This window comes from Pteropus alecto, unplaced genomic scaffold (assembly GCF_000325575.1).
Source record: "Pteropus alecto unplaced genomic scaffold, ASM32557v1 scaffold7, whole genome shotgun sequence".
In the NCBI taxonomy this organism is placed as follows: Eukaryota; Metazoa; Chordata; class Mammalia; order Chiroptera; family Pteropodidae; genus Pteropus; species Pteropus alecto.
The window spans coordinates 45,659,042-45,682,429 of record NW_006494614.1 but is presented as its reverse complement, the minus strand read 5'-3'; the positions used below and the strand labels follow the sequence as shown (position 1 = coordinate 45,682,429).

At 37.4% G+C, this 23,388-nt stretch overlaps 3 protein-coding genes across 6 annotated transcripts in view; 1 reads left to right on the top strand and 2 right to left on the bottom strand.

The window, feature by feature from the left end:
* PAAF1 (proteasomal ATPase associated factor 1) overlaps positions 1-12,131 on the bottom strand; it is a 35,415-nt gene extending 23,284 nt beyond the window's left edge. The window contains exons 1-4 of the mRNA XM_006926605.3: positions 12,051-12,131; positions 10,492-10,532; positions 6,739-6,842; positions 3,345-3,434 (exon numbers count right to left, since the gene is read on the bottom strand). Of these exons, the coding sequence (XP_006926667.1) occupies positions 3,345-3,434; positions 6,739-6,842; positions 10,492-10,532; positions 12,051-12,097 (282 nt within the window). The 5' untranslated portion in view covers positions 12,098-12,131. The remainder of the gene's footprint in view (positions 1-3,344; positions 3,435-6,738; positions 6,843-10,491; positions 10,533-12,050) is intronic.
* A 103-nt stretch (positions 12,132-12,234) lies between these two features.
* Positions 12,235-15,279, top strand: LOC102891992 (cytochrome c oxidase assembly factor 4 homolog, mitochondrial). 4 transcript variants are annotated; one of them, XM_006926602.3, is made up of 2 exons: positions 12,235-12,362; positions 14,428-15,279. In XM_006926602.3, the coding sequence occupies exon 2, from the start codon at positions 14,440-14,442 to the stop codon at positions 14,692-14,694; it is 255 nt and encodes an 84-aa protein (XP_006926664.1). In that variant the 5' UTR covers positions 12,235-12,362; positions 14,428-14,439; the 3' UTR covers positions 14,695-15,279. The 4 variants fall into 4 exon arrangements, with proteins under 4 accessions (XP_006926664.1, XP_006926665.1, XP_024898592.1 ...); XM_006926603.3 differs by having other exon boundaries at positions 12,244-12,454; XM_025042824.1 differs by lacking the exon at positions 12,235-12,362 and adding an exon at positions 12,461-12,624.
* Positions 15,280-17,212: 1,933 nt separating this feature from the next.
* The window catches only part of MRPL48 (mitochondrial ribosomal protein L48), a 47,263-nt gene continuing 41,087 nt past the window's right edge, over positions 17,213-23,388 (bottom strand). The window contains exons 6-8 of the mRNA XM_006926601.3: positions 20,344-20,446; positions 18,396-18,485; positions 17,213-17,390 (exon numbers count right to left, since the gene is read on the bottom strand). Coding sequence (XP_006926663.1) covers positions 17,316-17,390; positions 18,396-18,485; positions 20,344-20,446 — 268 coding nt within the window. The 3' untranslated portion in view covers positions 17,213-17,315. The remainder of the gene's footprint in view (positions 17,391-18,395; positions 18,486-20,343; positions 20,447-23,388) is intronic.

The window sequence follows — 23,388 nt, the reverse complement described above, 5'->3', positions numbered from 1 at the left end:
TGGTGTCCCACTGGCAACTGGTAGGCAGAGGTCAGAGATGCAGCTAAACATCCTACAGTGCATTAGAACGGCCTCCTACGATAAAGAATTATCCAGCTCAAAATGTCAATAGTGCCAAGGTTGCCAAGGGTGAGAAACTCTGATATATTGTATTACATTCTCTCAGTTAATGTACTGTTCCTGGAGGGGACAGGGCTATCCTGTTATTTATTTGTGTTACATATCTTTGGGGCCCTAGCACTTAGATCTAAAAAGTAATTAAGTATAAACTATCCATGTCTCCCAAAGTGACAGAAAACTGAAGAGTAGATTTAGGTCATACCAGCTGTCTCCAGCCTCCAAACTTTTATTAAGAAAAAGAAGAAAGGGAACTAACATTTACTGAATAGCTATTATGTGCCAAATGTGTAACACACTATCCTCATACAATACCCTCAACAATCTATAATACATTATCCTATTTTTCAGATGAGGAATTTGAGTTTTAAAAGATGATTAAGTAATTTCCCCAATGTAGCAGAGCCAGTATAGAAACCTAGATCAGAGTCTATCTATTCTTTAGTCACAGCAAAAGAACAGACAGATCAATGGAACAATCTTAAATATTAGATAAAGATGAAAATTCAAGCCAGTGAGATAAAGAATGGAAAACTTTATAGTGCTGTGACATGCTAACCATTTCAAAAAGAATGAGTTAGATCCCTACTTCAAACCAAATAACGAAGTTTGAGATGTAAAAAATATAACATAACAATTCAAAAAAACCACTATATTTATCATTTTTAATTAACATTTATATTGTGCTTTCTATGTTCCAGACCTAATTCTGTTTCAATCCTTTTAACAACCCTAAAAGAAAAATATTTATTTTTACTCCCATTTACAGATAAGGAACCTGTGGCACACGGAATTAAAGAAGTAGACTAAAGTCGCACAGTTAGCAAGAGACAGAACCAAAATGTGAATCCAAAGAGACAAATCCAATGAGTCTGTCTCTAGAGTTCATGCTCTTACACATTATGTTGAGCAATTAGAAGTGAATATACATATATGTAAAATCATGAAGTACCCTAAGCAAGACTCCAAAAGCAGTTACCATAAAGGAATAAGCTGATAGGTGTTATTATCTAGAAATATTTTTTAAAAAAGAAAAAAGAAATATTAAATATATGTATGTCAAAAGACACAATAAGCAAACAATAAGCTAGAAAACTATCCGTAAACTATATGGCAAAGGATCAATAACCTTAATATAAGAGCTCTTACTAATAAAGAAAAAAACTCACACTTCGAAAAATGGGAAAATGGCATGAAGAGAGGACAATAAATATATAAAAAGTGGCCAATCCAATGATTAATCAAAGGAATGCAAATTAAAATAACAATGAGTCTACAGCCATGCTACATGCCCGATCCTGTCTGATCTGGAAGCTAAGCAGGGTTGGGCCTGGTTAGTACTTAGATGGGAGACCACCTAGGCAGACCAGATAATATAGGTGTAAAAAATAAATAAATAAATAAAATAAAATAAATAAGGGATTGTAAACTGACAAGGTTTCTCAGAGCGATGGCCTGGGGCCACAGTACATGGAACCTTGTGGTAAAAAAAAAAAAAGTCTAAAATAACAATTAAATACCATCAAATTGGCAAAACTTCAACCTCTAATACACAGTATTGACAGAGTATGTTAGGTCAGACTGGTAGAAAAAAGCAATACAGTAAAAGACTGTAGTAGATAGATCAATTAATAGCAGTATATTAATTAATCAAAAAATTCAGTTAAAGTAGGAAATAATAAAAAATGATGCATAAATACCTACATTTTATTTTAACTCAAACATATAATTACACATCGAAATTCACTAACATTTTCATTAGTCTGCTGATTACTACAAGGAAGCTTCCCCTTGACTTTCTTTCAATAAACTATAACCAAAAGGCACACTTTACAAGTTCTAGTTTCTTTAAAGCAAAGCAAATCTTTATTCACACTTACAAAGCAATCTAAGAGCAAAAATTCGCCTAGGTTTTTTAAAAAAATCTTTCCCCTAATATTTTGCATTTAGCTTGCTCACACATACTACAATAGACATAATCACTCTCTGCCTTTTCACACTCATATTTCATCGGTTTAACATATTTAATTGATAAGATAATTTCAAAAACAATATAACTGGCATTGCAACTGACTCTTGGTAAGCATTCAATTTAACCATTAGTGTTAGAAGTATGCAGACCTCAGAGAAGAGCTTATGAACTGGGAATACGCTGTGGGGATCAGCCGCTATGTTTTACAGAGGAAATGCAGGGCAACAGTTGACTCAATAAATCAGTTTAGTGGAAGTCAGTCAGAATATACCAAAAGCCTTATAATTTGCATCCCCTGTGACTCAGTAATTCTACTTTCACAAATGTACTCTGGTTTCTTCCTATCTTTGGGAGCAAAGGGTTAGCTATATCATCAAAATAAGAATTCATGAAATTGGAATACCTGAATGTCCAATAATGTAAGATTGGAAAAATTATAGTAAAATCATAGAGTACTATGCAGCTCTTTAAAAAATGCATAGAAAGATGTATATAATGATGCATAGAAAGATGTATATAATATATTATTAAGGAATAAAAAGCAAGTTATAAAATAGCATATAGTATAAAAACCTATTGTGATAAAATATTTAAAGAAAAAAAGATTGGGAGAATCAAATTAACCAATGATACTTAAAAATCAGCATGATGCTGGAACACAGTAGTTCACAATAGTTTTCTTTTTTAGGTTATAGAAATATGAGTGATTCATTTTCTTTCATGTTTCCTAAGTTTTTATCACTAAAAGTATGTTTTGCAATAAGGGGAAAAAATAACTATTGTTAAAAAAGTACTATACAATAAGTGGAAGGCTTTAATGTAATCAGTTTATACACCTATTTCTCACTTTTGCTTCTGAAAGCCCATGGTAGTAGAAATGGCTTTAATCAGAAAGACCTTTGAAAGTTATTCCTCAATAAGCTATACTTGGGAAAATGTCACTGTCCTATAGGAAAAGGGACAGAAATATGTGCAGTGAGTGGCAAATTATGCAAATGTCAGCTACTATCATCATCATCCAAAAGCCAGTAAGCAGCTCTGCTAAAACATATATAAGGAAATTTTCTTTCAAAATTCCTTTCTCTAAGATTACCATTGAGTGGATTTATATACATATTCTAGTCTTAAACATCACACTTCATCAACTATGTTATCTTAAAATGTAAATGAAAGAAACATTAATTATAAATTTTTATAGCACTAGACAAGCAGATAAAATACTAACATGCTATTCTCATTTTATCAAAATACTTACACTCTTTGCATGAATTCTGGAAAAAGTAGTGTATGGTGCCAAAAACTTCGAAGATGAATTTTCCTTTGGACATGAAATATGAATGCTTTTCTAAACAGAGCAAGAAAGATGAAATACATCAGTAAAGTTACTCCAATGGAAGTAAGGCCTCTTAAACAAAACATGAGGACAACAGAAAATTTTCATCTTTAAGTGTTTCCTCTCTAATCCTCCTTCCCCAGCCCATAAAAACTATCACCTTTCACTACAGGGGCTGCAATATAATTTGCTATCGCTAAGATGCCATGATCTTTTTATGTTAAACTGCCCCAGAGAAGACAAACCAACACTAAGATATAACTGACAAACATGAGAGCATTAATTTTTAGAAGAAAGTCTAATACCAGTACGTTTAATTAGCAGTGGGACAAGGCCTGGGGCCTAAAAGACTAGACTGAAAGTAAACTTGCTGCCTATAAGGACTTTCAGAAAAAATGTTAAGACTACTGACATCTAGTTAGCAGAGAAAATCGGTAAAATAAATTATGGTACACTTTTACAACGTCTTACAAGAGTGGTCAGGCTTGTAGTACCCATTCCCACCTAAAACTTAAAATGACTGTAGTAAATAGACTGGTTATCATCACAGTCATAGCTGTATTACGATCCCCTAGGTGTTCTGTCTAGTCATTATCACGTATCTTTCGACTATTATATCAAGATAACACTGGTGACATAGTAGGAAATTATACCTAGAAACAATGTTAGGGTCAGGTGACATGAGTTGCTAAAGGCAGCCTTTGTAACCATCACAGGTAAGTATGCTGGTGTTTCCAGGTAGTATGTGTAGGCAGAGGTATAAAAGACTTGTACATATCTCCCATACAGAGCTGAGGAGCTGCACTCACCACATGGCCCCTAACCTGTTATCTCTTATAGTTTCTGGAAATCGTGCTGGGTAATGCAAATGTCTTCAATAACCAAAATTTTCTGAACCTCTTTATAAGGCTAATTTATTTACAACAAGCAGAGACCTCACAGTTCATTAGAAAGAACAGTTTCAAATTAACATGCTCTTATTACAGATCTTCTACTCCTTTAAAAAGACAAGTAGAATATCTATACAAACAGTATTTTCTTAGCCAGCATATTCATGCCTGGGTGTCTACAGGCCTTTCATTAAATTGAGTTTTTGCTTCTAACTGCATGACAAAGCCCATACAGCTGCCAGAGAGCTGACCTGTATTTGTAATTGTTTCCTGTACCTGAAACTAAAGCGTCAGCTAAACTCTCCTGGCTAAATATTCATACCAAGCGAGGACACAAGGAGCTCTGAGAGCTTAGGGTTCAGGCCTCTGTAAGCATTGGTTTGCTCTCAGAAGACTTCATTTTGGGGGGCTAATTACATGAAAGATTTCAAGAATCAGCCACTACACTAATTCATGCATTTTTCCTGCTTATGAATCCTGCAATTCAACCTTTAATCCATAAAAAGACTATGAAGGAAGATAAATGTTGAACTACCTTCCACTGTCAGCAGTAGAGAATCATGTTGTTATTTAAAAGAAAAGCTGCAGTAGATATCAAAACAAACAGAACAGACAAAATTCAGGGGTGGGACATGGAGTTTGAGTATTCTACACTATAATAAAATTCAAAGTCAAACTTTTTGTCCTTTAGGATTAGGTTTTTAAGCATATTGACAGATCTGTTTAAAAAGAATCAAGTAGCAACATCAAATAACAAAATGACTCATGGCAGTTAGGAAACAAATGACCGCTCAACCATAAGCACTTACTGTCTGACTCAGCAGGTATACAGTAGAAATTAGCAATCATGTTGAAGATTAGGATTGTATCAGAGCCTGAGTATGAAGGGAAGAAAGGAAGTCAGCACCCAGGCTATGGATGGACAGTGGTGAAATACTTGGGGAAAAATGAAGGCTTGCAAGGTGGTGTTATACCTGGAGTTAATAAAACTTGGTTTCAATTCCAATATATAGTCTAACTACTTTTGATTATTAAGGGTAATCGGTCTGACTACTTATCTGCAAAACAGAAATTTAAAATGCCAATTCCAAAGGACTATTTTGATAAAAAATTCATTTTTGTAATATCTTACAGTTTCATTCATATGTAGTCTCACACCTACTAACTAGCCTATGAGGTAGAATATTATCTTTTTTATAGATGAGGAAACTGAGGCTCAGGGAAATAAGTTATTTGTCCAACATTATATTCCTAGTGAGTGTCAGAGTTAACTAAGAGCTGGACTCAGATCTTCTGACACTTTCTACGATACCACAAGTGTTTATGAAAAATAAATATAAGATATATAATAGCATGTAGCCTATTACCTTGCACAGAGGGTAATGAATGAATATTTGCTTAAAATCTTATGTAAAGAAGAAACCATCCTCTATTCTTGTCAGTATATCAGAAATATTTTACAATTAAAAAAGTTTAATTACACACATTAAAAAAAGGAACAAAAAAAAGGAAAGGCTGGTTTACCCTTTGGGAATCATCTCACCAGAAGATACTGACTGCAGCCATCAGAATGAGTAAGGAAAGTCAGATCAGGGGTTCTGCAACACTTAGTTTGGCCATTTACTCACCTCAAAGACCAAGTAGAAAAACTATTAAGTACTATTAATATAGGTCTTCACCAAGGCCCAACCAGACACATAATGCTATACTGTATGACACGGTAGGCACTAGCCACATAAGATTGATTATTCAGTACTTAAAATGTAGCCAATGCAAATGAGGAACAGAAATTTAAATTTTATTTAAAGTTTAATTTAAAAACTGATAATTGATCCAGTTATTGAAAAACGTTTTAAGTATGTTTGGAACTACTTGGGTATGTGAATCTATGTTTTCAACTGTAAATTTTATAAAACCCAAATATATATCAAGTATTTCCAATAAAAAATTAGAGTCTAAATTGAGATGTTCCTTAAGTGTAAAATATACACAGGATCTCAAAGACTCAATAAGGAAAAATTAATGTAAACTATCTCGTTAATAATTTTTATATTAATTATAGTTAAAATAATATTTTAGATATCTTGGGTTAAAAAACTATTATTAAAATTCATTAGAATTAATATATTATTAAAATTAATTTTACTTGTTTCTTTTTACCTTTTTTTATGTGGCTACTAGAAAATTTTAAATTATACATGTGGGTCACATTATTTATCTGTTGGACAGCAGTGGTATAAGGGAAGTAAGACGAAGTTTGCATCTAAAAGTATATGTAAAACTACAAAAGAAAAAAAAACTCTTGACATTCAAAGGCAGTAAAAACTGTGACTACTGTTACATAGACAGTATAAATATCTGAAGTATATATATAGGTACTACCATAGCTTTGGACACAGTGCCATCTAGAAGACAAAATAACCTACCTTGTTTATTTCATTCACAATAAAGCCTTCTGAAGCTGTGACCTCTGGGATGCCATCAAGGCCAATTCCTTGACAAGTTAGGCTGCCATATAAAGTTGGTTTCCCTATATAGCAGAAAAGAAGCATGTGTCAAAAAAAAATAAGAATTTAACATTTTTCTCCTCGAAGACCCAATTCAGGCATCTGTATAGACAGTAGAAAATTGACTCATGAAAGAAAAGCAGGTACCTGTGTTAAAAATGAGGCAAAGGAGAAAGAGCATTAGCCTAAGCAAACCTAATTTAGGAGGGCATACACTCAAGGGCTACAAGCTAGGGAAAAAAAATTTAAAGATATAATATAGCATTTGTAGAGAAAGCTACTAAAGTAATCTCAATCTCAGTTTTACTGACTGTAAAATTCTTCCAGGATGAACTGTGAAGATCAACATGAATATATGCATTTATCCACAGTATATACACATAATACATAGTAAAGAGTTAAGTTTCATTAATTTGGAAAATATGCTTAAGAATACTGTTTTTGCTAAATAAGATATTATTCTATACATAAATATATGCAGATGGTAAAATGGAATTCAAAACAACTTTATTCTTATTCTGCACCTTATGTATACACTTCTGTAACAGTTCTAACATGTTGTTTACATTTCTGACCTTCACACTAGACTGTGAAGTTCTTGAGCTCAGAAACTAGCAGGTTGCTAGAAACTATTCAGCAAATAACTTGCAGCAAACTGAAATTCAAAGAATAAGAAAGAAGTAAAAACCATCAAGCATTCACAAAGAATAGGAGGGCTTCCTAGAGAGGGTGGGACTTGAGTAAAACCTTGAAAAAAAGATAGGACTAGTCAAAAGATAAGGAGAAGGAAACTCCAAGTCAGGGAGGGGACATGTCAAGGACAAAATAAGGCAGAACAAGGGGAAAAGAGGGATCAATTAATATATCAATTTGGTTACAACAGTCTGGCCCTCGTAGTATATCATTTCAGTCAATCTCCTGTATATCATTTCAGTCAATGACCTCTCTACATTTGCAAAATCACTGAAATAATCTCGGGGGGTTTTTTCTATATAATAGAACTGGTTTTAATTCAACCTTCTACATTTCTACATGCAGGCTGCTGATTGCTGCTACAGAAAAGGACACAATTGTGGAGACTGGCACCACTACAATTCATGTTTCTAAACTCTGCACACTTTTGCAGTTCTTTTGCCTCTTCTATTCCCCATAGAAACCAATTCTCATTACATCTATCCTGCCTTCAAAACCTTCTTATTAGTCAACAAGTGGAAACAACTCAAATGTCCATCAATTGATGAATGGATTAAAACTGTGGTGTATCCATCAAAAGACATAAGGTGCCTGAATGGATAAGAAAACAAGACCTATAAATACACTGCCTACGAGAGATCTTCGATCAGAAGATACATAGAGACTGAAAGTAATAAACATATAAGGATGGAAAATGATACTTCATGCAAATGGAAAATAAAAAAAAGCTGGGTTAGCAATATTCATATCAGACAAAACACACTTTATAACAAGAGATAAGGAACCAGTGATTCCATTTTGGGGTATTTATCCAAAGAAACCCAAAACACTAATTCAAAAGACATATACATCCCCATGTTCACTGCAGCTTTATTTATAATAGCTGAGCTATAAAAGCTACTTCAGTGTCCACTGATAGACAAATGGATAAAGAAGATGGGATACATATACACAATGGAATATTACTCAGCCATAAAGAGTGAGATCTTGCCATTTGTGATATTATGGATGGACCTAGACAGTATTATATTAAGTGAAATAAATCAGACAAAGACAAATACTATATGACTTCACTTATATGTGGAATCTAAAATATAAACAAACAAAAAAGGAACAAACTCATAGATACAGAGAACATTTTGATGGCTGCCAGATAGAAAGAGGCTTGGGGGAATGGGTGAAAAGGGGGGAGGAATTAAGATGTGCAAATTGCCAGTTTTAAAAACAGTCACAGGGATGTAAAGTACAGCATAGAGATTATAATATTGTTAATAATATTGTAGTAACTATGTATGGTATCAGATAGGTACTAGACTTATTGGGGTGACCACTTCATAAATTATACAAATGTGTAATCACTATGTTGTACACCTGAAATTAATATAATTTGTCAACTGTAACTGAAAAATAAAAAATTATTCTTTAAAATGTGGTGTATCCATACAATAGAATATTACTTGGCTACAAAGAGAAATGAATGCTACAAAATGGATAAGCCTTGAAAATGTTATGCTAAATGAAAGACGTCAGACACAAAAGGCCACATATTATATGATTCCATTTACATGAAATGTCCAAAACAGGCAAACCCATAGAGACAGAAAGTCAATTAGTGGTTACTATGGGCTAGGAGGAGGGGAAATGGGAAGAGACTGCTAAAGAGTATAAGGTTTCTTTTAGGGGTGATGAAAATGTTTTGGAATTAGATAGTGGTGATAGACACACAACTCTGTAAATATACTAAATCCACTGAATTGTACACTTTAAAAAGCTGAACATTATTGTATGTGAATTATATCTCAATAAAAGTGTTATTTTAAATTAAAATCCTAATAGTACTTACCTTGTCGTGAGAAAGAAGGGTTGTGAGAAAGAAATAATACATATGAAAGCATCTAGCATATTGATAGCACACATTTTAATTCAATAAAATTGTTATTTTAAATTTTAAAAAATAAAACAAAAAATGCTCTCCCTTAAGAGCTCACCCCAACTCCAACATCACAAAAAAAACTGAGGCTATAAGATACTCTCTATGTCCATGCCTACATATTTATTTACATCTGCACTTATACTCACCTTCTTTCATCTTAGACTTTTAGATATAATACAACCTCCTTCTCTCTCCTCTAAGACAATGGTAGTTCAGTTAGTTCTTCTCTCCTTACTATATTTAAATTGTTTTTCAATTAGTTCTTATCTTAGAAATAAAACAAAACTCTTGACTATGAGAACTTCTAGTTACCATCCTCTCTTCTATGCAGAACCAATTTTCTCAAAAGAAAACTGTTTAAAACTCTATTTCCCATAGAAATATATTATTATATAAAGACATCAAAGATATCTGAAATGAAAAAAAAAATCAGTAAAACAAAACTTTCTCACAAATTTAGAAAGAATTTTTTTTTAAATGTTACTACACCATGCAAATTAATGGATGGGAATAACACAGGAGTTTCATCCAAAGGAAAAACTGTTAAGACTTGGGAACTCTGGATATAGTAGGGTGAAGTGATTAGGTTTTACATTCTGATGTCTAGAATGATGTTAACTTAAGAAATGAGAAAATTAAGAAAGAAAACCTATGTGACAACAGAACTGCTCGGCTTCTTTTTGGATGTGATAAACTCAAGATGACATTGAGAGCTTCAAGCAGAAACAAGTAGCAAACAACTGTTCAATCTCTGCTTGAAACTGAAGAGAGGTAATGGCTAGAGCTATAGATCTAGGAATCAATATTCTAAGAGACTTGTAAGATGCATCAGCAATGTTTCAATGAATAAGTTTATGGCTTCTAAATGGAAAAACCACTCTGAAGGTCTTCCCTTAGAATGAAGAAGTTGGAGTGATGTCAGTACAGCACAGACTGGGTAAGAATGTTTGAAGACTATGAGCATGTGCAAGGAGTTTCGGCCAGGAGAGAGTAGGAGTAGTAAACCCTTTTTCTAAAGGGAATGCATATAGATTTAAAGATATTACCTGGGGGGTGACAACTCAGCCAAGCCTCTCCTTCATCCTTCCTATGAAGAGAGACAAAGCCTAATTAGACTCACTCAATCGTTGAAAAGGATGCTACTGGTGCAAGTGGATAAAGAAAATCATGTAATTTCCAGTTTGGCCATACTACTTAGACATGACCTAGTCTAACATCTCATCCAGGCATAGATTATTCTAAGACAAACTTTATTTGTTGAAGAAATATTTGTGGATTAAGTGTTATGTATATATCTGTTGGTAAAATGAGGCTCAAATATTTCATCAATAGGGAATTCACTATTTATTTATAACAGCACAGCTTTGAAAAATTGAGAATTATTTTATATTTAGATATTTACTGTAAGCCAGGCCCTGTGCTAGGCACTTTGCATATAGCACTATTAATCCTCACAACAATTTAACAATATATCTTTTATTTTCCCCATGTTAAAGAAAAAACTGAAGCTCAGAGAGAAGCGACTTGCCCAATGTCACTGTTATGAAACAGGAATTGAAACCTCAGACTAGTATACAATGTTTGTGTTCTACCACCTTACAGACATTTCATGTTTTAGAATGCCTTTCCCCAATCATCCATGTCGTTATCTCATCATCCTAATACTCTAATAGCAGAAAGGGCCTAGGCTTTTAAGACAGAAAGACATAGGTTGCCAGCAACTCTCAACTATCGTGAGAGAGTTACATGATCTTGGGCAAATTACTTCCTGATTCTGATCCTGCATTCTCTCATAGGTGCCTGGCCCTCAATAAATGTGTTTTTCCTTTATTACTTATCATACATTCTGTGTTGTATTAAGTAATGTGTACTTTATTTTGGTCCATTTAGTAAGGTGTAAGTTTCTTAAAAGCAGGGATGTTTTGCTCCTCTTCACCACTGTTCCCATTTGAAAACCTTCATTAGTAATAATAGTTGCCATTCATGGCACTGCAGTACTCATCCTGGTGCCCAGAGTAGTAACTTGCATAGTATATGTTTAATAAATATATGTTCAGCAAATTAACAGTTTCCTGTGCATTCCCAATTAAGCTGTTAGTTTTAGGGCAGGAACCACACCTTAAGTTTAGAGTACACATATGAACTGCACCGAGCATCTATTTAGGTCAGAGTCAGGACATGGTAGATGCTACACTATTTACTGAATATAATGGTCCAATATGATTACTATACCACTAGGGACCGAAGAGCATACAATGTGGTGGTGAGTACAGGGACTTCTGCCACTAGTTGACGACCAATAAATATTTGCTAAATGACTATGACTGCTCGGCCTTCTGCCTCCCAGTTTTCCTGTCTTCCTACATCTCATTGATCCTAGTTCTGATTCTGGGATCACACAGCGCTTATGTGTTCCCTAGCTTCAGGATAGCTCTCCTGGGAATGAAAAACAATCATCATGTGGGTTTGAGACTTCTCTTTCCCAGTGCTCCCTCAACAATTGATGAAGTAATCCTTATGGAAATCCTGGATTGGGCATGCCTCTCAACGAAAAGGTAACATCCGCTACCCGCCTCCTCTGTCCCGGTTCTAGGACTGGTTTCACCTGAGGGCTTGAGCCCAGTCGCTCTGAATCCTCAAAGGCGCCGCCATCTTGCCCCCGCCACAAACCTTCACCAGCCCGCCTCTTCCGCGCTTCCACGGAAGTAGGTCTTCCGAAGGGCTGCGGCGAGGACGGTGGGCGGGATCTACACCGAGAGGCCGCCAATGAAAATACGCGGTCGGTCCCTTCCCCCAACTTCCGCGTGCGCGCTCCCCACAGAGGCTGGTTCCTGGCAGGAGGGTCGGAAGAGTTCTAACTGCCCGCAAAGCCCACGTGCTGGAGTGCGCGTTCGGGGTCCTCTTGTTAACCTATTCGGTGAGCACTGCGTGCCGCGTCCTTGCACGGTGAAGCGTAACGGGCACAACTGGGGCGCGCCCAGCGGCTGTGAGGTGGCAGAGGATCCTGAGGTGATTTGGCCACTTGGATTTCTCTGCTTTCCCATCCTTTTCCATGCCTTCCTGGTCCAGGCCAGCCTCCCGATCCAGCTGCGGACCATTTGACCTACCTAATCTTTGAGCAAGAGTCTTCACTCTTTTTATTCCAAGAGAGACTGAAGCCGGATGTGGTGGGGACAAGAGTAAGGTAGCATTTACTGAGCCCTGTTGTATCCCATGCATTTGACATCATTATGTTAATCCTTACAGTAATTATGCGAGTTAAATACTACTATAAGGAGGAAATTTAAAAAGATTGCATGGTAAGGCGTGTGCCGGTATTCGAACCCAGATTTCTTGGCTTAGGATCCAAGGCACGTTTTTTCCCCCACTGTGCTCGCTTTAAGAGGTTTGCCCCTTGCTTGTAAGGAGCTCACAGTGTATTTAGGAAGAGACAACATGTACAGTAATTGAAACTATCATTTATTGAACTCCGAACGTGCCAGGCTCTTTACATGTATTATCTCATTTAGTTTTCGACAATTCTGTGAGGTAGATATTATCTCTATTTTTCAAGAGAGATTATTAAGTAATTTGCTCAAGGTCACCCAATGTGTCAGTGACAAAGCTAGTTTTCCAAACCAATTTTAGTTTCAAAGCTCGTTTTCTCCCTCAGGTTATACTGCTTCCAAAGCAAATGCGTTTTAAGTGGGCTATTGAGTGTTTAAATCCTTTTTATGACTTCTCTGTTGCCCTCCAAATGCCTTAACATAGCTGACAAGGCCTGGCTATGATCAGATACTTTCTCATCTTGCCAGTTCAGTTCGTTTTGTTTTCTCCTCATACTACTCTTAATTCTCCAGTCATACAGAACTTTCCATTCCTCTTATATGTTAAATTGTCTCAACCACCCTCCCCACACCCTGTTCTTCCATTAACTAGAAATATTCTTCCTTGCCATCTCTGGTTAACTTCTATTCTTCTTTCAGGTTTAGAAACCACTTCCTCCAGGAAGCTTTGTCTGCCTGTTCTTGCTCTTGTCTGGATTAGGTATCACTCCTCCACTCTGTTCCCAATATGAGCTATATGTACATGCTGTATAGTAAACTGATCTGTCCTGGTCACTCCTATATCCTCAACTCTAGCATAGTGCCTGGTACATGAGAGGTACTCAGCTCTTGCATAGTGTCTGGTATGAGAGGTGATAATTTGTTGAATGAATCAGAGACACTGGAAAGGGATTATGAAGTCCTAGCTCCTTTATAGCCTGCCTCAGTGATAATTTGTTGAGTGAATCAGAGACACTGGAAAGGGATTATTATGAAGTCCTAGCTCCTTTATAGCCTGCCTTGATGAAATTTGTACAAAGGCTGAGGTCATTTCTCTTCAAGCCTTTCATAAGTTCCTTTTGTATGCTATCTTCTGCTGGGTATTCTGAAGCTTATGATCTTGGGAAGACAGTCTGGACAAATACACTTCACATTAAGTACTCTCACCTCTCAGACTCATCTCTGGTCCTTTCATGCTGTATACTATAACCACAACTCTCTCCATTCCTCCCATATGTCAAACTCTACTCATATTTGGCTATTTTCCTAAGTGTTGAACTTTGTCCTTCTCTAGCGATAGAATAAGGCCAACAGGAGAAAAGAAAAAAGATTAATTTGGGGTGAATCAGAGATCACTTCTTCAGAAAGATGACATTTCATCCGATTTAAATGCCATTAGAATCTATTCGAGCTTATTTAGTGTTGTGCTAAGCACTCTCAAATACTTTAGCTCAAACTTGTTCAGTTCAAACCATTTTGCAGCACTTCTCTCTGCCAGGCCTAGTGCTGGGGGCACCAAGTTGAACCAGGCCCATTATCTGTCCTCAAATAGCTTATAGTCTGCAAAGGGAGACATATGCATAAATAGCTTATAACAGTGTAGTGGTGCTATTTATAATAGAGGAATCTTGTATATAATCATGTCCCTACTCTAACTTTGCCTCCATTGATATCTAGAGACTCCCAAAGATGTCAACTCAAGGCCATACCTGGATCCAACAGGTGAAGAAGGAAGGTGAGGAAGAGGACCCACTGGACCAGCTGATTTCCCGTTCTGGCTGTGCTGCTTCTCACTATGCAGTGCAGGAGTGCATGGCCCAGCACCAGGACTGGCGACAGTGCCAGCCACAGGTGCAGGCCTTCAGGAACTGCATGAGTGAACAGCAGGCAAGGCGGCGCGAAGAGCTGCAAAGGAGGAAAGACCAAGGCAGTTCCCACAGCTGAGACCCCCAAACCATCTATCCCCAGAGGATGACCTGCAGAAACTAGCACCCAGAGAGGTCATGGATGGGAGGAACAAATCCTAAACAGTGGAAGTGTGGGCCAAGAGGTATAAAACTTGGGGATAGTGTTTTGGACTGAAGTTGAGAGCCAGGCAGCCATGGGTTTAGACATGACTGCCATAAAGAACTGTTGTATTTTCATGGTGGGATCTCATACATCCTCACCCATCTTGTTCAATGAATATTAATTATTGACCAGTATTTGCTCTGTAAGCAAAGAGTGGGGTTAAGGGATGCTTTTCTATCCTACACCTGGGTCAGTCTGCCAAGTACTGAGCTGATTATAGGGACATTGAATCTTACAAGTAAATTCACAATCTAAAGGTAAATTGGTTACCTAATCAGGTCTTCATTTATTTAGTCATTGATTCAACAACAAGTTTTTCTGAGATCTCATGTACCAGGCATTGTTGAAAACTGATGTGATGAATAATATCTCTGCCTTCATGTTGCTTAGTCTAGTTTGAGAAATAACACTGGAACAACTAATTCCTGACAGTGATATAAATGATTTTATCTTTCAGAAGTTGTTATGGGTGTTTTATTCAGTCTAATGGAAGGAAAAAAGCAAATGAGAAGACAAAATATGTGCCTCTCTTATGCCAGAATCTGTTGAATTAATAGATGCAGAGTCTGACCTCAGCATACTCCTAACCCAACAAACACAATGTTGGCTTGACATTTAAAAAGTACATTTAACATAAAATACAGATATTCTGCTTTTGAAAAATAGAGAAGCTGTCAACATGGAGCTTATATTCCTACTTGACAACAATTTGCTAGAGCTGGATAATTTCTCTTTTAGGTGGTTGTGTTCTCTGGTTCATAAGTTACCACCACTTCTCATTTGGCTTCCATGGAACTACATGGGGTGGTGTGTGTATGTGTGTATACATGTATTTATTCACCTTTTTATCTTCATGTCACTACACATCTCCCAACTTTACATTCATCCATTAGCTGCTGCTCTTTTATCCTCCCCGAAGGAGACTCAGCAATGAGCAATTCTACAACCAAAATATCAGTCCTCACCTGGAAAACTCTGCCCACATACCCAGTGGGATTCACTTAGAAGTCCTGGCCTGCTGTACCTTCAATTTAAATTCAGAGCAGCATTTGAACTAAGGGCTCCTGCTATCCTGACAGCCCTCCCTTAGTGTTAGACCCTGGGAGAAAATCTGAGTTTCCTCTTGTTGCCTTTGGAGACCAAGGCAAAAGAAACTAAAATAACTTAAGGACTGAAACTGATGAGTTTCAGAAAGTACATGGAATACTAAGAATGCTCTGAGCTCCCACAAACCTCTACGTAGAGATATCCCACAGAAGCAGTGGGGTACAGGGTCTGTCACCATTAGCTGTGTGACCCTAGGAAGTCACCTCATCTCCCTAAACCTCAGTTTCTCCATTGTAAAACTGCGATAATACCATTAACCTCAAGGATAATCTGTATAAAGTATATAGCATAACGAGGACTCAATAAATGTGAGATGTACTCACACGCTCTCAAATACATGCAATCACACACATTTTCACACACACAGATACCATACACATGCACACTCATATACACCCTAAAAAACTGGTGTGAGTTTTAGAGCTAATGCAGTACCTAGCACAGGGTCTAGTTCAATAAGTGATAGCTATTACATACAAAAGTATGAATGTCCTAATGCTCAGAATAGGAAAAACATTAGGGGTTACTTAGACTAGTGGGTCTCAAAAAGGTAACCCTTGACCAGCAGTATCATCAGCATCACGTAGAAACTTGTAAAAACTGCAGATTCTGGGCCCTCACTCAAAATCTACTAAATCAAAAAATTGGGCGGTGGAGTCTAGCAATTTGTGTTTTTTTTTTCTTTTTTGTAGTTTTTTATTTTGAAAGTTTAAAATTTCTATTTAGAGTCTTTAAAATGTTTAGAATTCTATATTTTCATAACATATCAGTGGTTAGTAATTTGTATTTTAAAAAGCCCTCCAGGTGATCCTGATGCATGCTTAAATTTGAAGACCAATGACTTAGATCAGTGTTTGACAAACTTTTTATAAAAGGCCACATAAATGTTTAGCTTACAGTCTCTGTCACAGCTACTCAACTCTTCCATTGTAGTGTGAAAGCAGCCATAGACAATATGTAAATGAATGAGCTCTGGTCCAGTAAACCTTTATTTACAAAAGCAGGCAATGAAGTTGTGAAACTAGACAGAGGTGGTTGTACAACATTGTAAATGTATTAAATACCACTGAATTGTTCACTTTAAAATGGTTAGTTTTGTGGTATGTGAATTTCACCTCAATAAATAACTTCTAAAAAGAAACAACGCCCATTACCAGCATATTTTTATTAAATGGAGGATACCTGGGGTTGGCTCAGAGGAAAGTGGTGACAATTGGTAAACACTCTTCCACAGAGGAGACAAAGGAATCATCGGGAGGTGGGGGAGGAGGATAGACATTTTAAGATATCTAAGGGTCAGAGTCTCCTGCTTAACTTTGACTACCCAGGAAGCTCTTGCCCTTAGCACTCAATATCACCAATGCTGGCATGAAAGAGTCTACAATGAACTAGTTCAACTTGGCCAACAGTTCTTCCAGCTCTGGCCGAGCTTTGAACCTTCCCTTGAAGTCTTCTTCAGTGTGCTGGGAAGAAAAAAAAGTGGGAATTACTACAGAGCTTTCAGTTACTCACATATGCACAGCATCAAAAAGGATCCATAAGCCAGCTCCATAGAGAATGAATCGGATTCAACTAACTTTTACTGAGTACTCTGTACCAGACTCGTATTAGGTACCAAAGATTCAAAGCTGAATTGGACTTCCTCCCTGCCTTAAACGAACTTACAGTCTGGTAAGAGAAGACAGACTTATAAAGAACTAATGTCAGAACGCTATAAGTATCACAAAAGAAACACTTAAAAGAGGGAGAATGCCAAATTTTTCCATTACAATAGGAAATAACAGACATTGGGACTGAAATATTTCAAGTCAGCATGACAAGCACATTTTTGCTTGTATACAGACCTATGTGAAACCCAACTAACAAGCAGAGGCTTAACAAGCTTAACAAGACTCAGGACAAGGGAGCTAAATGAAGCATATAGTATCAGTTAAGATGACCTGTATCTTGCGTCATAAGGATCACCTTGGCAACAGGACCCAAATATTCAGTATTTAGGCTAAGGTTCCTAATGTAGTCCTAGTTTTCCATGCCAAACTTTCTTCTGAATGGCATTTTTTACCAAATATATTCAGTCGAGCTCCAGTCAAGACTTGAAGATCCAGGAACCTTCTCTCTAATGTACATTTTCCTCTTTATGTTCTGATTAGTTATACTGTATGAGACCTTAAACCATGTTCCTTCCGCTACACAACTGCCTGAAGGGAGGGAATTTTGGGGTGGAATAGGCTCACACCTAACATCAGGATGCTGTGATGGAGTTCAGCTTGTGGTTCATAAAGCATCATCCTTGAAGAGCCAAAATAATGATCACAGTCATACCAGCTTGCACACATTTCCTGATTATTATCTGGGCTAAATTCTCCACATTTCCTTACTGTTTCTAAAGCCAGGCAGTCTAGATTCTCTCATCTATATTTTGAGTACAGGTGGGCCACCAGGGGGCCTCTTCTAAAACTAGCACCTACCTCCTTCACTGACAGTTTGACTCCTTCAGGAAGATTGCTTTGGATTATTTCCAAGAAAATCTCTGCAAATGTAGCACTCAAACCGCTGATCTGAAAAAGGAAAGAAGACACTCTAAGAGGCACTGAAAGCTAGGTGATTGGGGAAACATGGCACGAGCTCAAATGTGAGGGTCCTTGGAGCCTAGCCTTTACTGGATTTCTCTTGCTACCTGCCAAGGTGTCTGCTTGCTGAGATGGTCATGGCCAATATCTGCTCCTGTAGGCAATGGATGTCATAACTGGACCAAATTGGTTATCAAGTCCAGTATGACCTTTTGATTCAACTCAGATTAACCCACACAGACCAGGACCAGACCAGTGTCAGACCCTGTGCTGAGGTGAATCAGATCTGTGGTAGAAGGGCATGAAAGGGGCTGCAGAAACATTGGTGAAATACCTACGCAACTTGATCAGGGGAGATCAAAGATAGCTTCCAAAAGAGGTAATATCTGGGCAGAGTCTTAAAGAAAATCAGGAGTAACCTGGGAGAATTCAACAGTAGTGGTGGGAGTTTTCAAGGCAGAGGAAACAATATTCAGTAAAATGTGGGGGCATAGCACAGTATTAAGGAATTAAAACTAGGTTGTGTGGTTGGAATGAATGGGGTATAAAGAGGAAAAGCAGGAGAATCATGAAGGCCCTTAGATGTTAATCTGAAGAGTTCAAACTATATTTTATGGGCCTCAGTGGCAAAATAGATTTGTCATAAGATGTATCTCAATTTATTCCTGATAATATTTAAAGAAGCAAAGATTTAAGTACTTTAATTATTTTAAAAATTAACAGATTTAAGGTGTTACTACTTTAAAATTCCTCTCATTACCTTGCTGATAAGTTTCTTAAGTGGATCAGAAAGGGGTGATGTCCAGACATTGGAATATTATTTGGCTATAAAAAGGAATGAAGTACTAATACATTATACAGCATGGATGAACCTTGAAAACATTATGCTAAGCAAAAGAAGCCAGACATCAAAGGCCGTATATTGTACAAGTCCCTTTAAATGAAATGTCCAAAAGAGGTAAAACAATAGAGGCAAGCAGTAGATTAGTGACTGCAAGGAGTTGAAGGGATAGGGATAGAGGAGTGAGTGATTGCTATTGGGTACAAAGTTTCTTTTGGGGGTGATGAAAATGTTCTAATACTGGTTGTGATGATGGTTGCATGCTCTGTGGATTACTAAAGCCCATTTAATTAACATTTTAAGTGGGTAAATTGTATTGCATATGAATAAAACTCTCAATAAAGGTGTTATGAAAAAGAGGGTGATATTAAGTGAGAATTTTTAATAGCTCTGGGCACTCACAGTGGTAATGGTTGTCAGCCATCTGTCTCTGCAGTGAAAAGACAGAACCACTGCTAGAGCTAAAGGGAAACCACTGTGGGGATTTAAGCAGGAATATGACATGATCACATCTGTATGAGGGTAAAGTTGATGGATCTGAAAGATTTTTAGAGTGGAAGCTATATAATTTGGTGAATGAATGGCTATCAGAGAGCAAAGAAGGGTCGAGCATTAGGCTTAAAGATGGGGAAGATTACAGAAAAAGAGGAACATCAATCCCTCTACAATTAGTTATGTAAACACTGAGTGTGGAACACCTCAGTGGAGAAGTCCAGTAGACAACTGGATATCAGGTTTGAAGCTCAACCAAGAGATCAGGACTGGAGATAAATACCTGGGAGTTATCAGGGTATAATGAAGTCACTGAGGCCAGGGAAATGAATGAGAATGCATAGAGGGAAGGTATTATTAAATAAGGAGAAGTGGAGGGATCAAGAACAGAAACTTGGAGAACATCCAAGGGGCAGGCAAGAGAAAGAAATGAGCATGGAAAAAGGAGGAAAATGGACAGAGAGAAGAAGCAGGAGAGGCAGATACATTTCAAGTTTCTCCTAGAGTGCCTACCTGAACCACTCGCTCATGGGTGGTAAGAACTGAATCCAGGACCATTTTGCTGCCTTGGTCCTGCAGCCGCAACACCTCCATGGTTTTGGTGGGCATCGCATAACTGTGGGAAGGAAGAGACAGCTCTAGGGAGGGTTCTCTTAAGCCAGCAGCAACACTGCAGTCAGGGTGGTCCCTTAGTGAGGGAGAGCTCCAGGGATCTAAGGCTGTTATCTGCAGCCACAGCAAAGTAACCACATGCTCTTAAAACTCCTCTAGAAGTCTCTAAACTCCCTGAGGGGACAGACCTGTCTAATGCCTTTCTGCATACCTAATCTTGCCTAATATAAAACCTGATAGTTAATAAGTATTTGCTGCAACTAAAAGAATACCCAATTCTAAAAGAATCAGGTTCATCACTAGTTATGCTTTGGAGGTTAACTTCAGGTATTTCCCCTCTTCTGGACAAATTAGGCCTGAAACCCAACCGTTGTAGAGCAGGATTTCTCAGCCACAGCACTACTGACATTTTAGACTAGATAATTCTTTGTTGTGGGGAACTGGCCTCGGCATCCCTAACCTCTACCCACCAGATACCAGTAGTTCCCCCCAAGTGGTGACAATCAGAATTATCTCCAGACATTGTTAAATGTCCCCAGGTTGAGAATCACTGTTGTAGAGTCTATGCTTACTATAATCAGCTTCAGCAGATCTACATGCTTTGGTAAAAAGAACACTGGACTTGGGTCAAATCTTGGCCCTGCCACTTATTAACAATACTTAACTAAGGCAAGTCAATTCCCCCTCTGGGCCTCGGTTCCTTCATATAGAAAGAGGATTACAATCTAGGCCTTCATCAATAGGTTATTGTGAGGATCGAATGGGGTGATGAGATAGGACTGATGGCTACACAGAAATATGGCTCAGTGTTGTGTTCTTCTTATCAAAAAGTTAATCAAACAATATAAATGGAATAATAATAACAATAGAATTCCTGAATTTTCATACCACACAAAGTTTTATTAATTAATAGCAGGGGGCATGGCCCTCTACAGATGGACTGCTATAGTTGGAAAATGGATTAGAGACATGACAGTCAGCCCTGGATTTAAATGTTGGCTCAATCACTTATAACCTGTTTGACCTTGGACAAATTAATTCAGCTTTTGGAATCTCATTCTTCAGCTATAAAATTAAGATAGTATTACCTAGTTCATTGGGTTGTTGCCTGGCATACTATGCCTACAAATGCCCATTCGCTTGCTCTTACAAACGGTGAGTAAATGCTAGGTATTGCAAACTCTTCCAGGGAACCTCCTTATATAACATTCTCTCCCACTTTTCAGCAAAATCTCTGATGGCCTCTCACAATTCAAGAGCAAGTAAAAGAACTATGTAAAAGCACTGTAAATGCTATTTTTCCTTTTTGACATTCTGCAGATATGACTAAAGTAGTTGTCCATTCTTGCCATTGAGCATACATTTTGTTCTTCAACACTTACTTTAGCAAGATTTCACTGATTTGGTTATTTATTCATTCATTTGATAAGCTTTTACTGAGAGCCTGTCTGTCCTAGGCACTCTAGTGGGCAATATGCAGCCTATGCTTTAAAGGAACTAACTAAGCATGTTTTGGAGAGACAGGTAAGTAAACAAACATCTTCATTACAGTAAGATAAAGACAATAATAGGTATGAACTAAATATTATAGAGACAAGAGGGAAAGAAGCGGGGCTCAGGGAGGGCTCCATAGGTGAAGGAGTGCTTTACTAAGATGTAAAGAATGAACAAAAAGGAGTTTGCCCGGAGGGCATTCCAAAAAAGTGCAGCAGTTACCTACAAAGGTGAGGAGGCATGAGAGGCTCTCAAAGAGAGCCAATAGAAAAATCAGACATAGTTTTACAAATACTGAGAACTCTGGTCATTTCAAAGTAGAATAGGCCATTGAGTATTTTCCTTTAGTGTCTATACTTTTCTGTACTTTCCAAATTTTCTACAATGAACATTACTTGGATGTTCACATAGTAAAAACATAAGGGAAGAAATGAAATAACTGAATTTCAATAGTCAATCTAACATGAAAAAATAACGATACCTTTTCGGACTACTGCCTGGGAAAGGACAGAAGGGATCCTGCTCAGGTGCTAGGGAACTTAGAGTCTACTGTGGACTCTACTACATACAAGTTATAACTCTACTTTAAACAATGTAAGTGGACTTTAAAAAAAAGTTACCTTACAGAGAGTGATGCTGAGTGATGCTTTTACTTTCTACAGAGCACAAGGGCTGCATCAGCTTTAGGCTTGGAAGCTTCTCCTAGATGAATATGATTTCCATCTCTCCAAGCAATAGCTCAGCAAGAGAAGCAGGCAAATTAAGGGACCTGCATGAGAGGCCTCTTCTTCTCTGGGTGAGTTGCAGCTGCAGCAATGCAGACCATTTATAGAACAAAAGCCAGCACACTGCTCCCCTACCCCATTCCATCTCAAGGTCAGAGTCCTACACCCCACTCCCAGAGGAAAAATGGATCACGATTTACTGAAAATCAGAAGAAAAGAAAAATCATTTCATTTCTGAAAAGCTGGGTGGTGAGAATACAATAGTCTAAAAATCTCAATCAATGCAGAGAAATGAGTTGCTGAAAACAAACATCTCTTTATGCTCTGTGCTATTTGGAGCAAAGAGCCAGGAAAGAGGCAAAAAGCAGCAGAGCATTCATTCTGCTGTACTAGGAGTCATGTCTCTGTCTACTGGAACTCAGTCCAAGCCAATGAATATTTATTCAGTATCCACTATGTGTCAGGTACTAGGCAAGGTCTTACTTAGGGTTAGACTGCTGATGAAGACAGAAATAATCCTTGCCTTATAGATCTTAGAATCTAATAAGGAAGACCAATACAAGTCAAGTAATTACAAGGGTAAAGAATGACTGCTATGGAAGGGAAATTACATAATCTTCACTTCTACTAAATAAATAACATGAGGATCTAACTTAATGAGTTTCTCTGAAGAAATGACACTTAAGAAGAAACCTAAGGAAAAAATAGGTGTCAGGTAAAGGGAAAG

What these genes read in the sequence shown, in the direction of transcription:
- LOC102891992 (XM_006926602.3), top strand. Translation starts at nt 14,440, where the DNA reads ATGTCAACTCAAGGCCATACCTGGATCCAACAGGTGAAGAAGGAAGGT.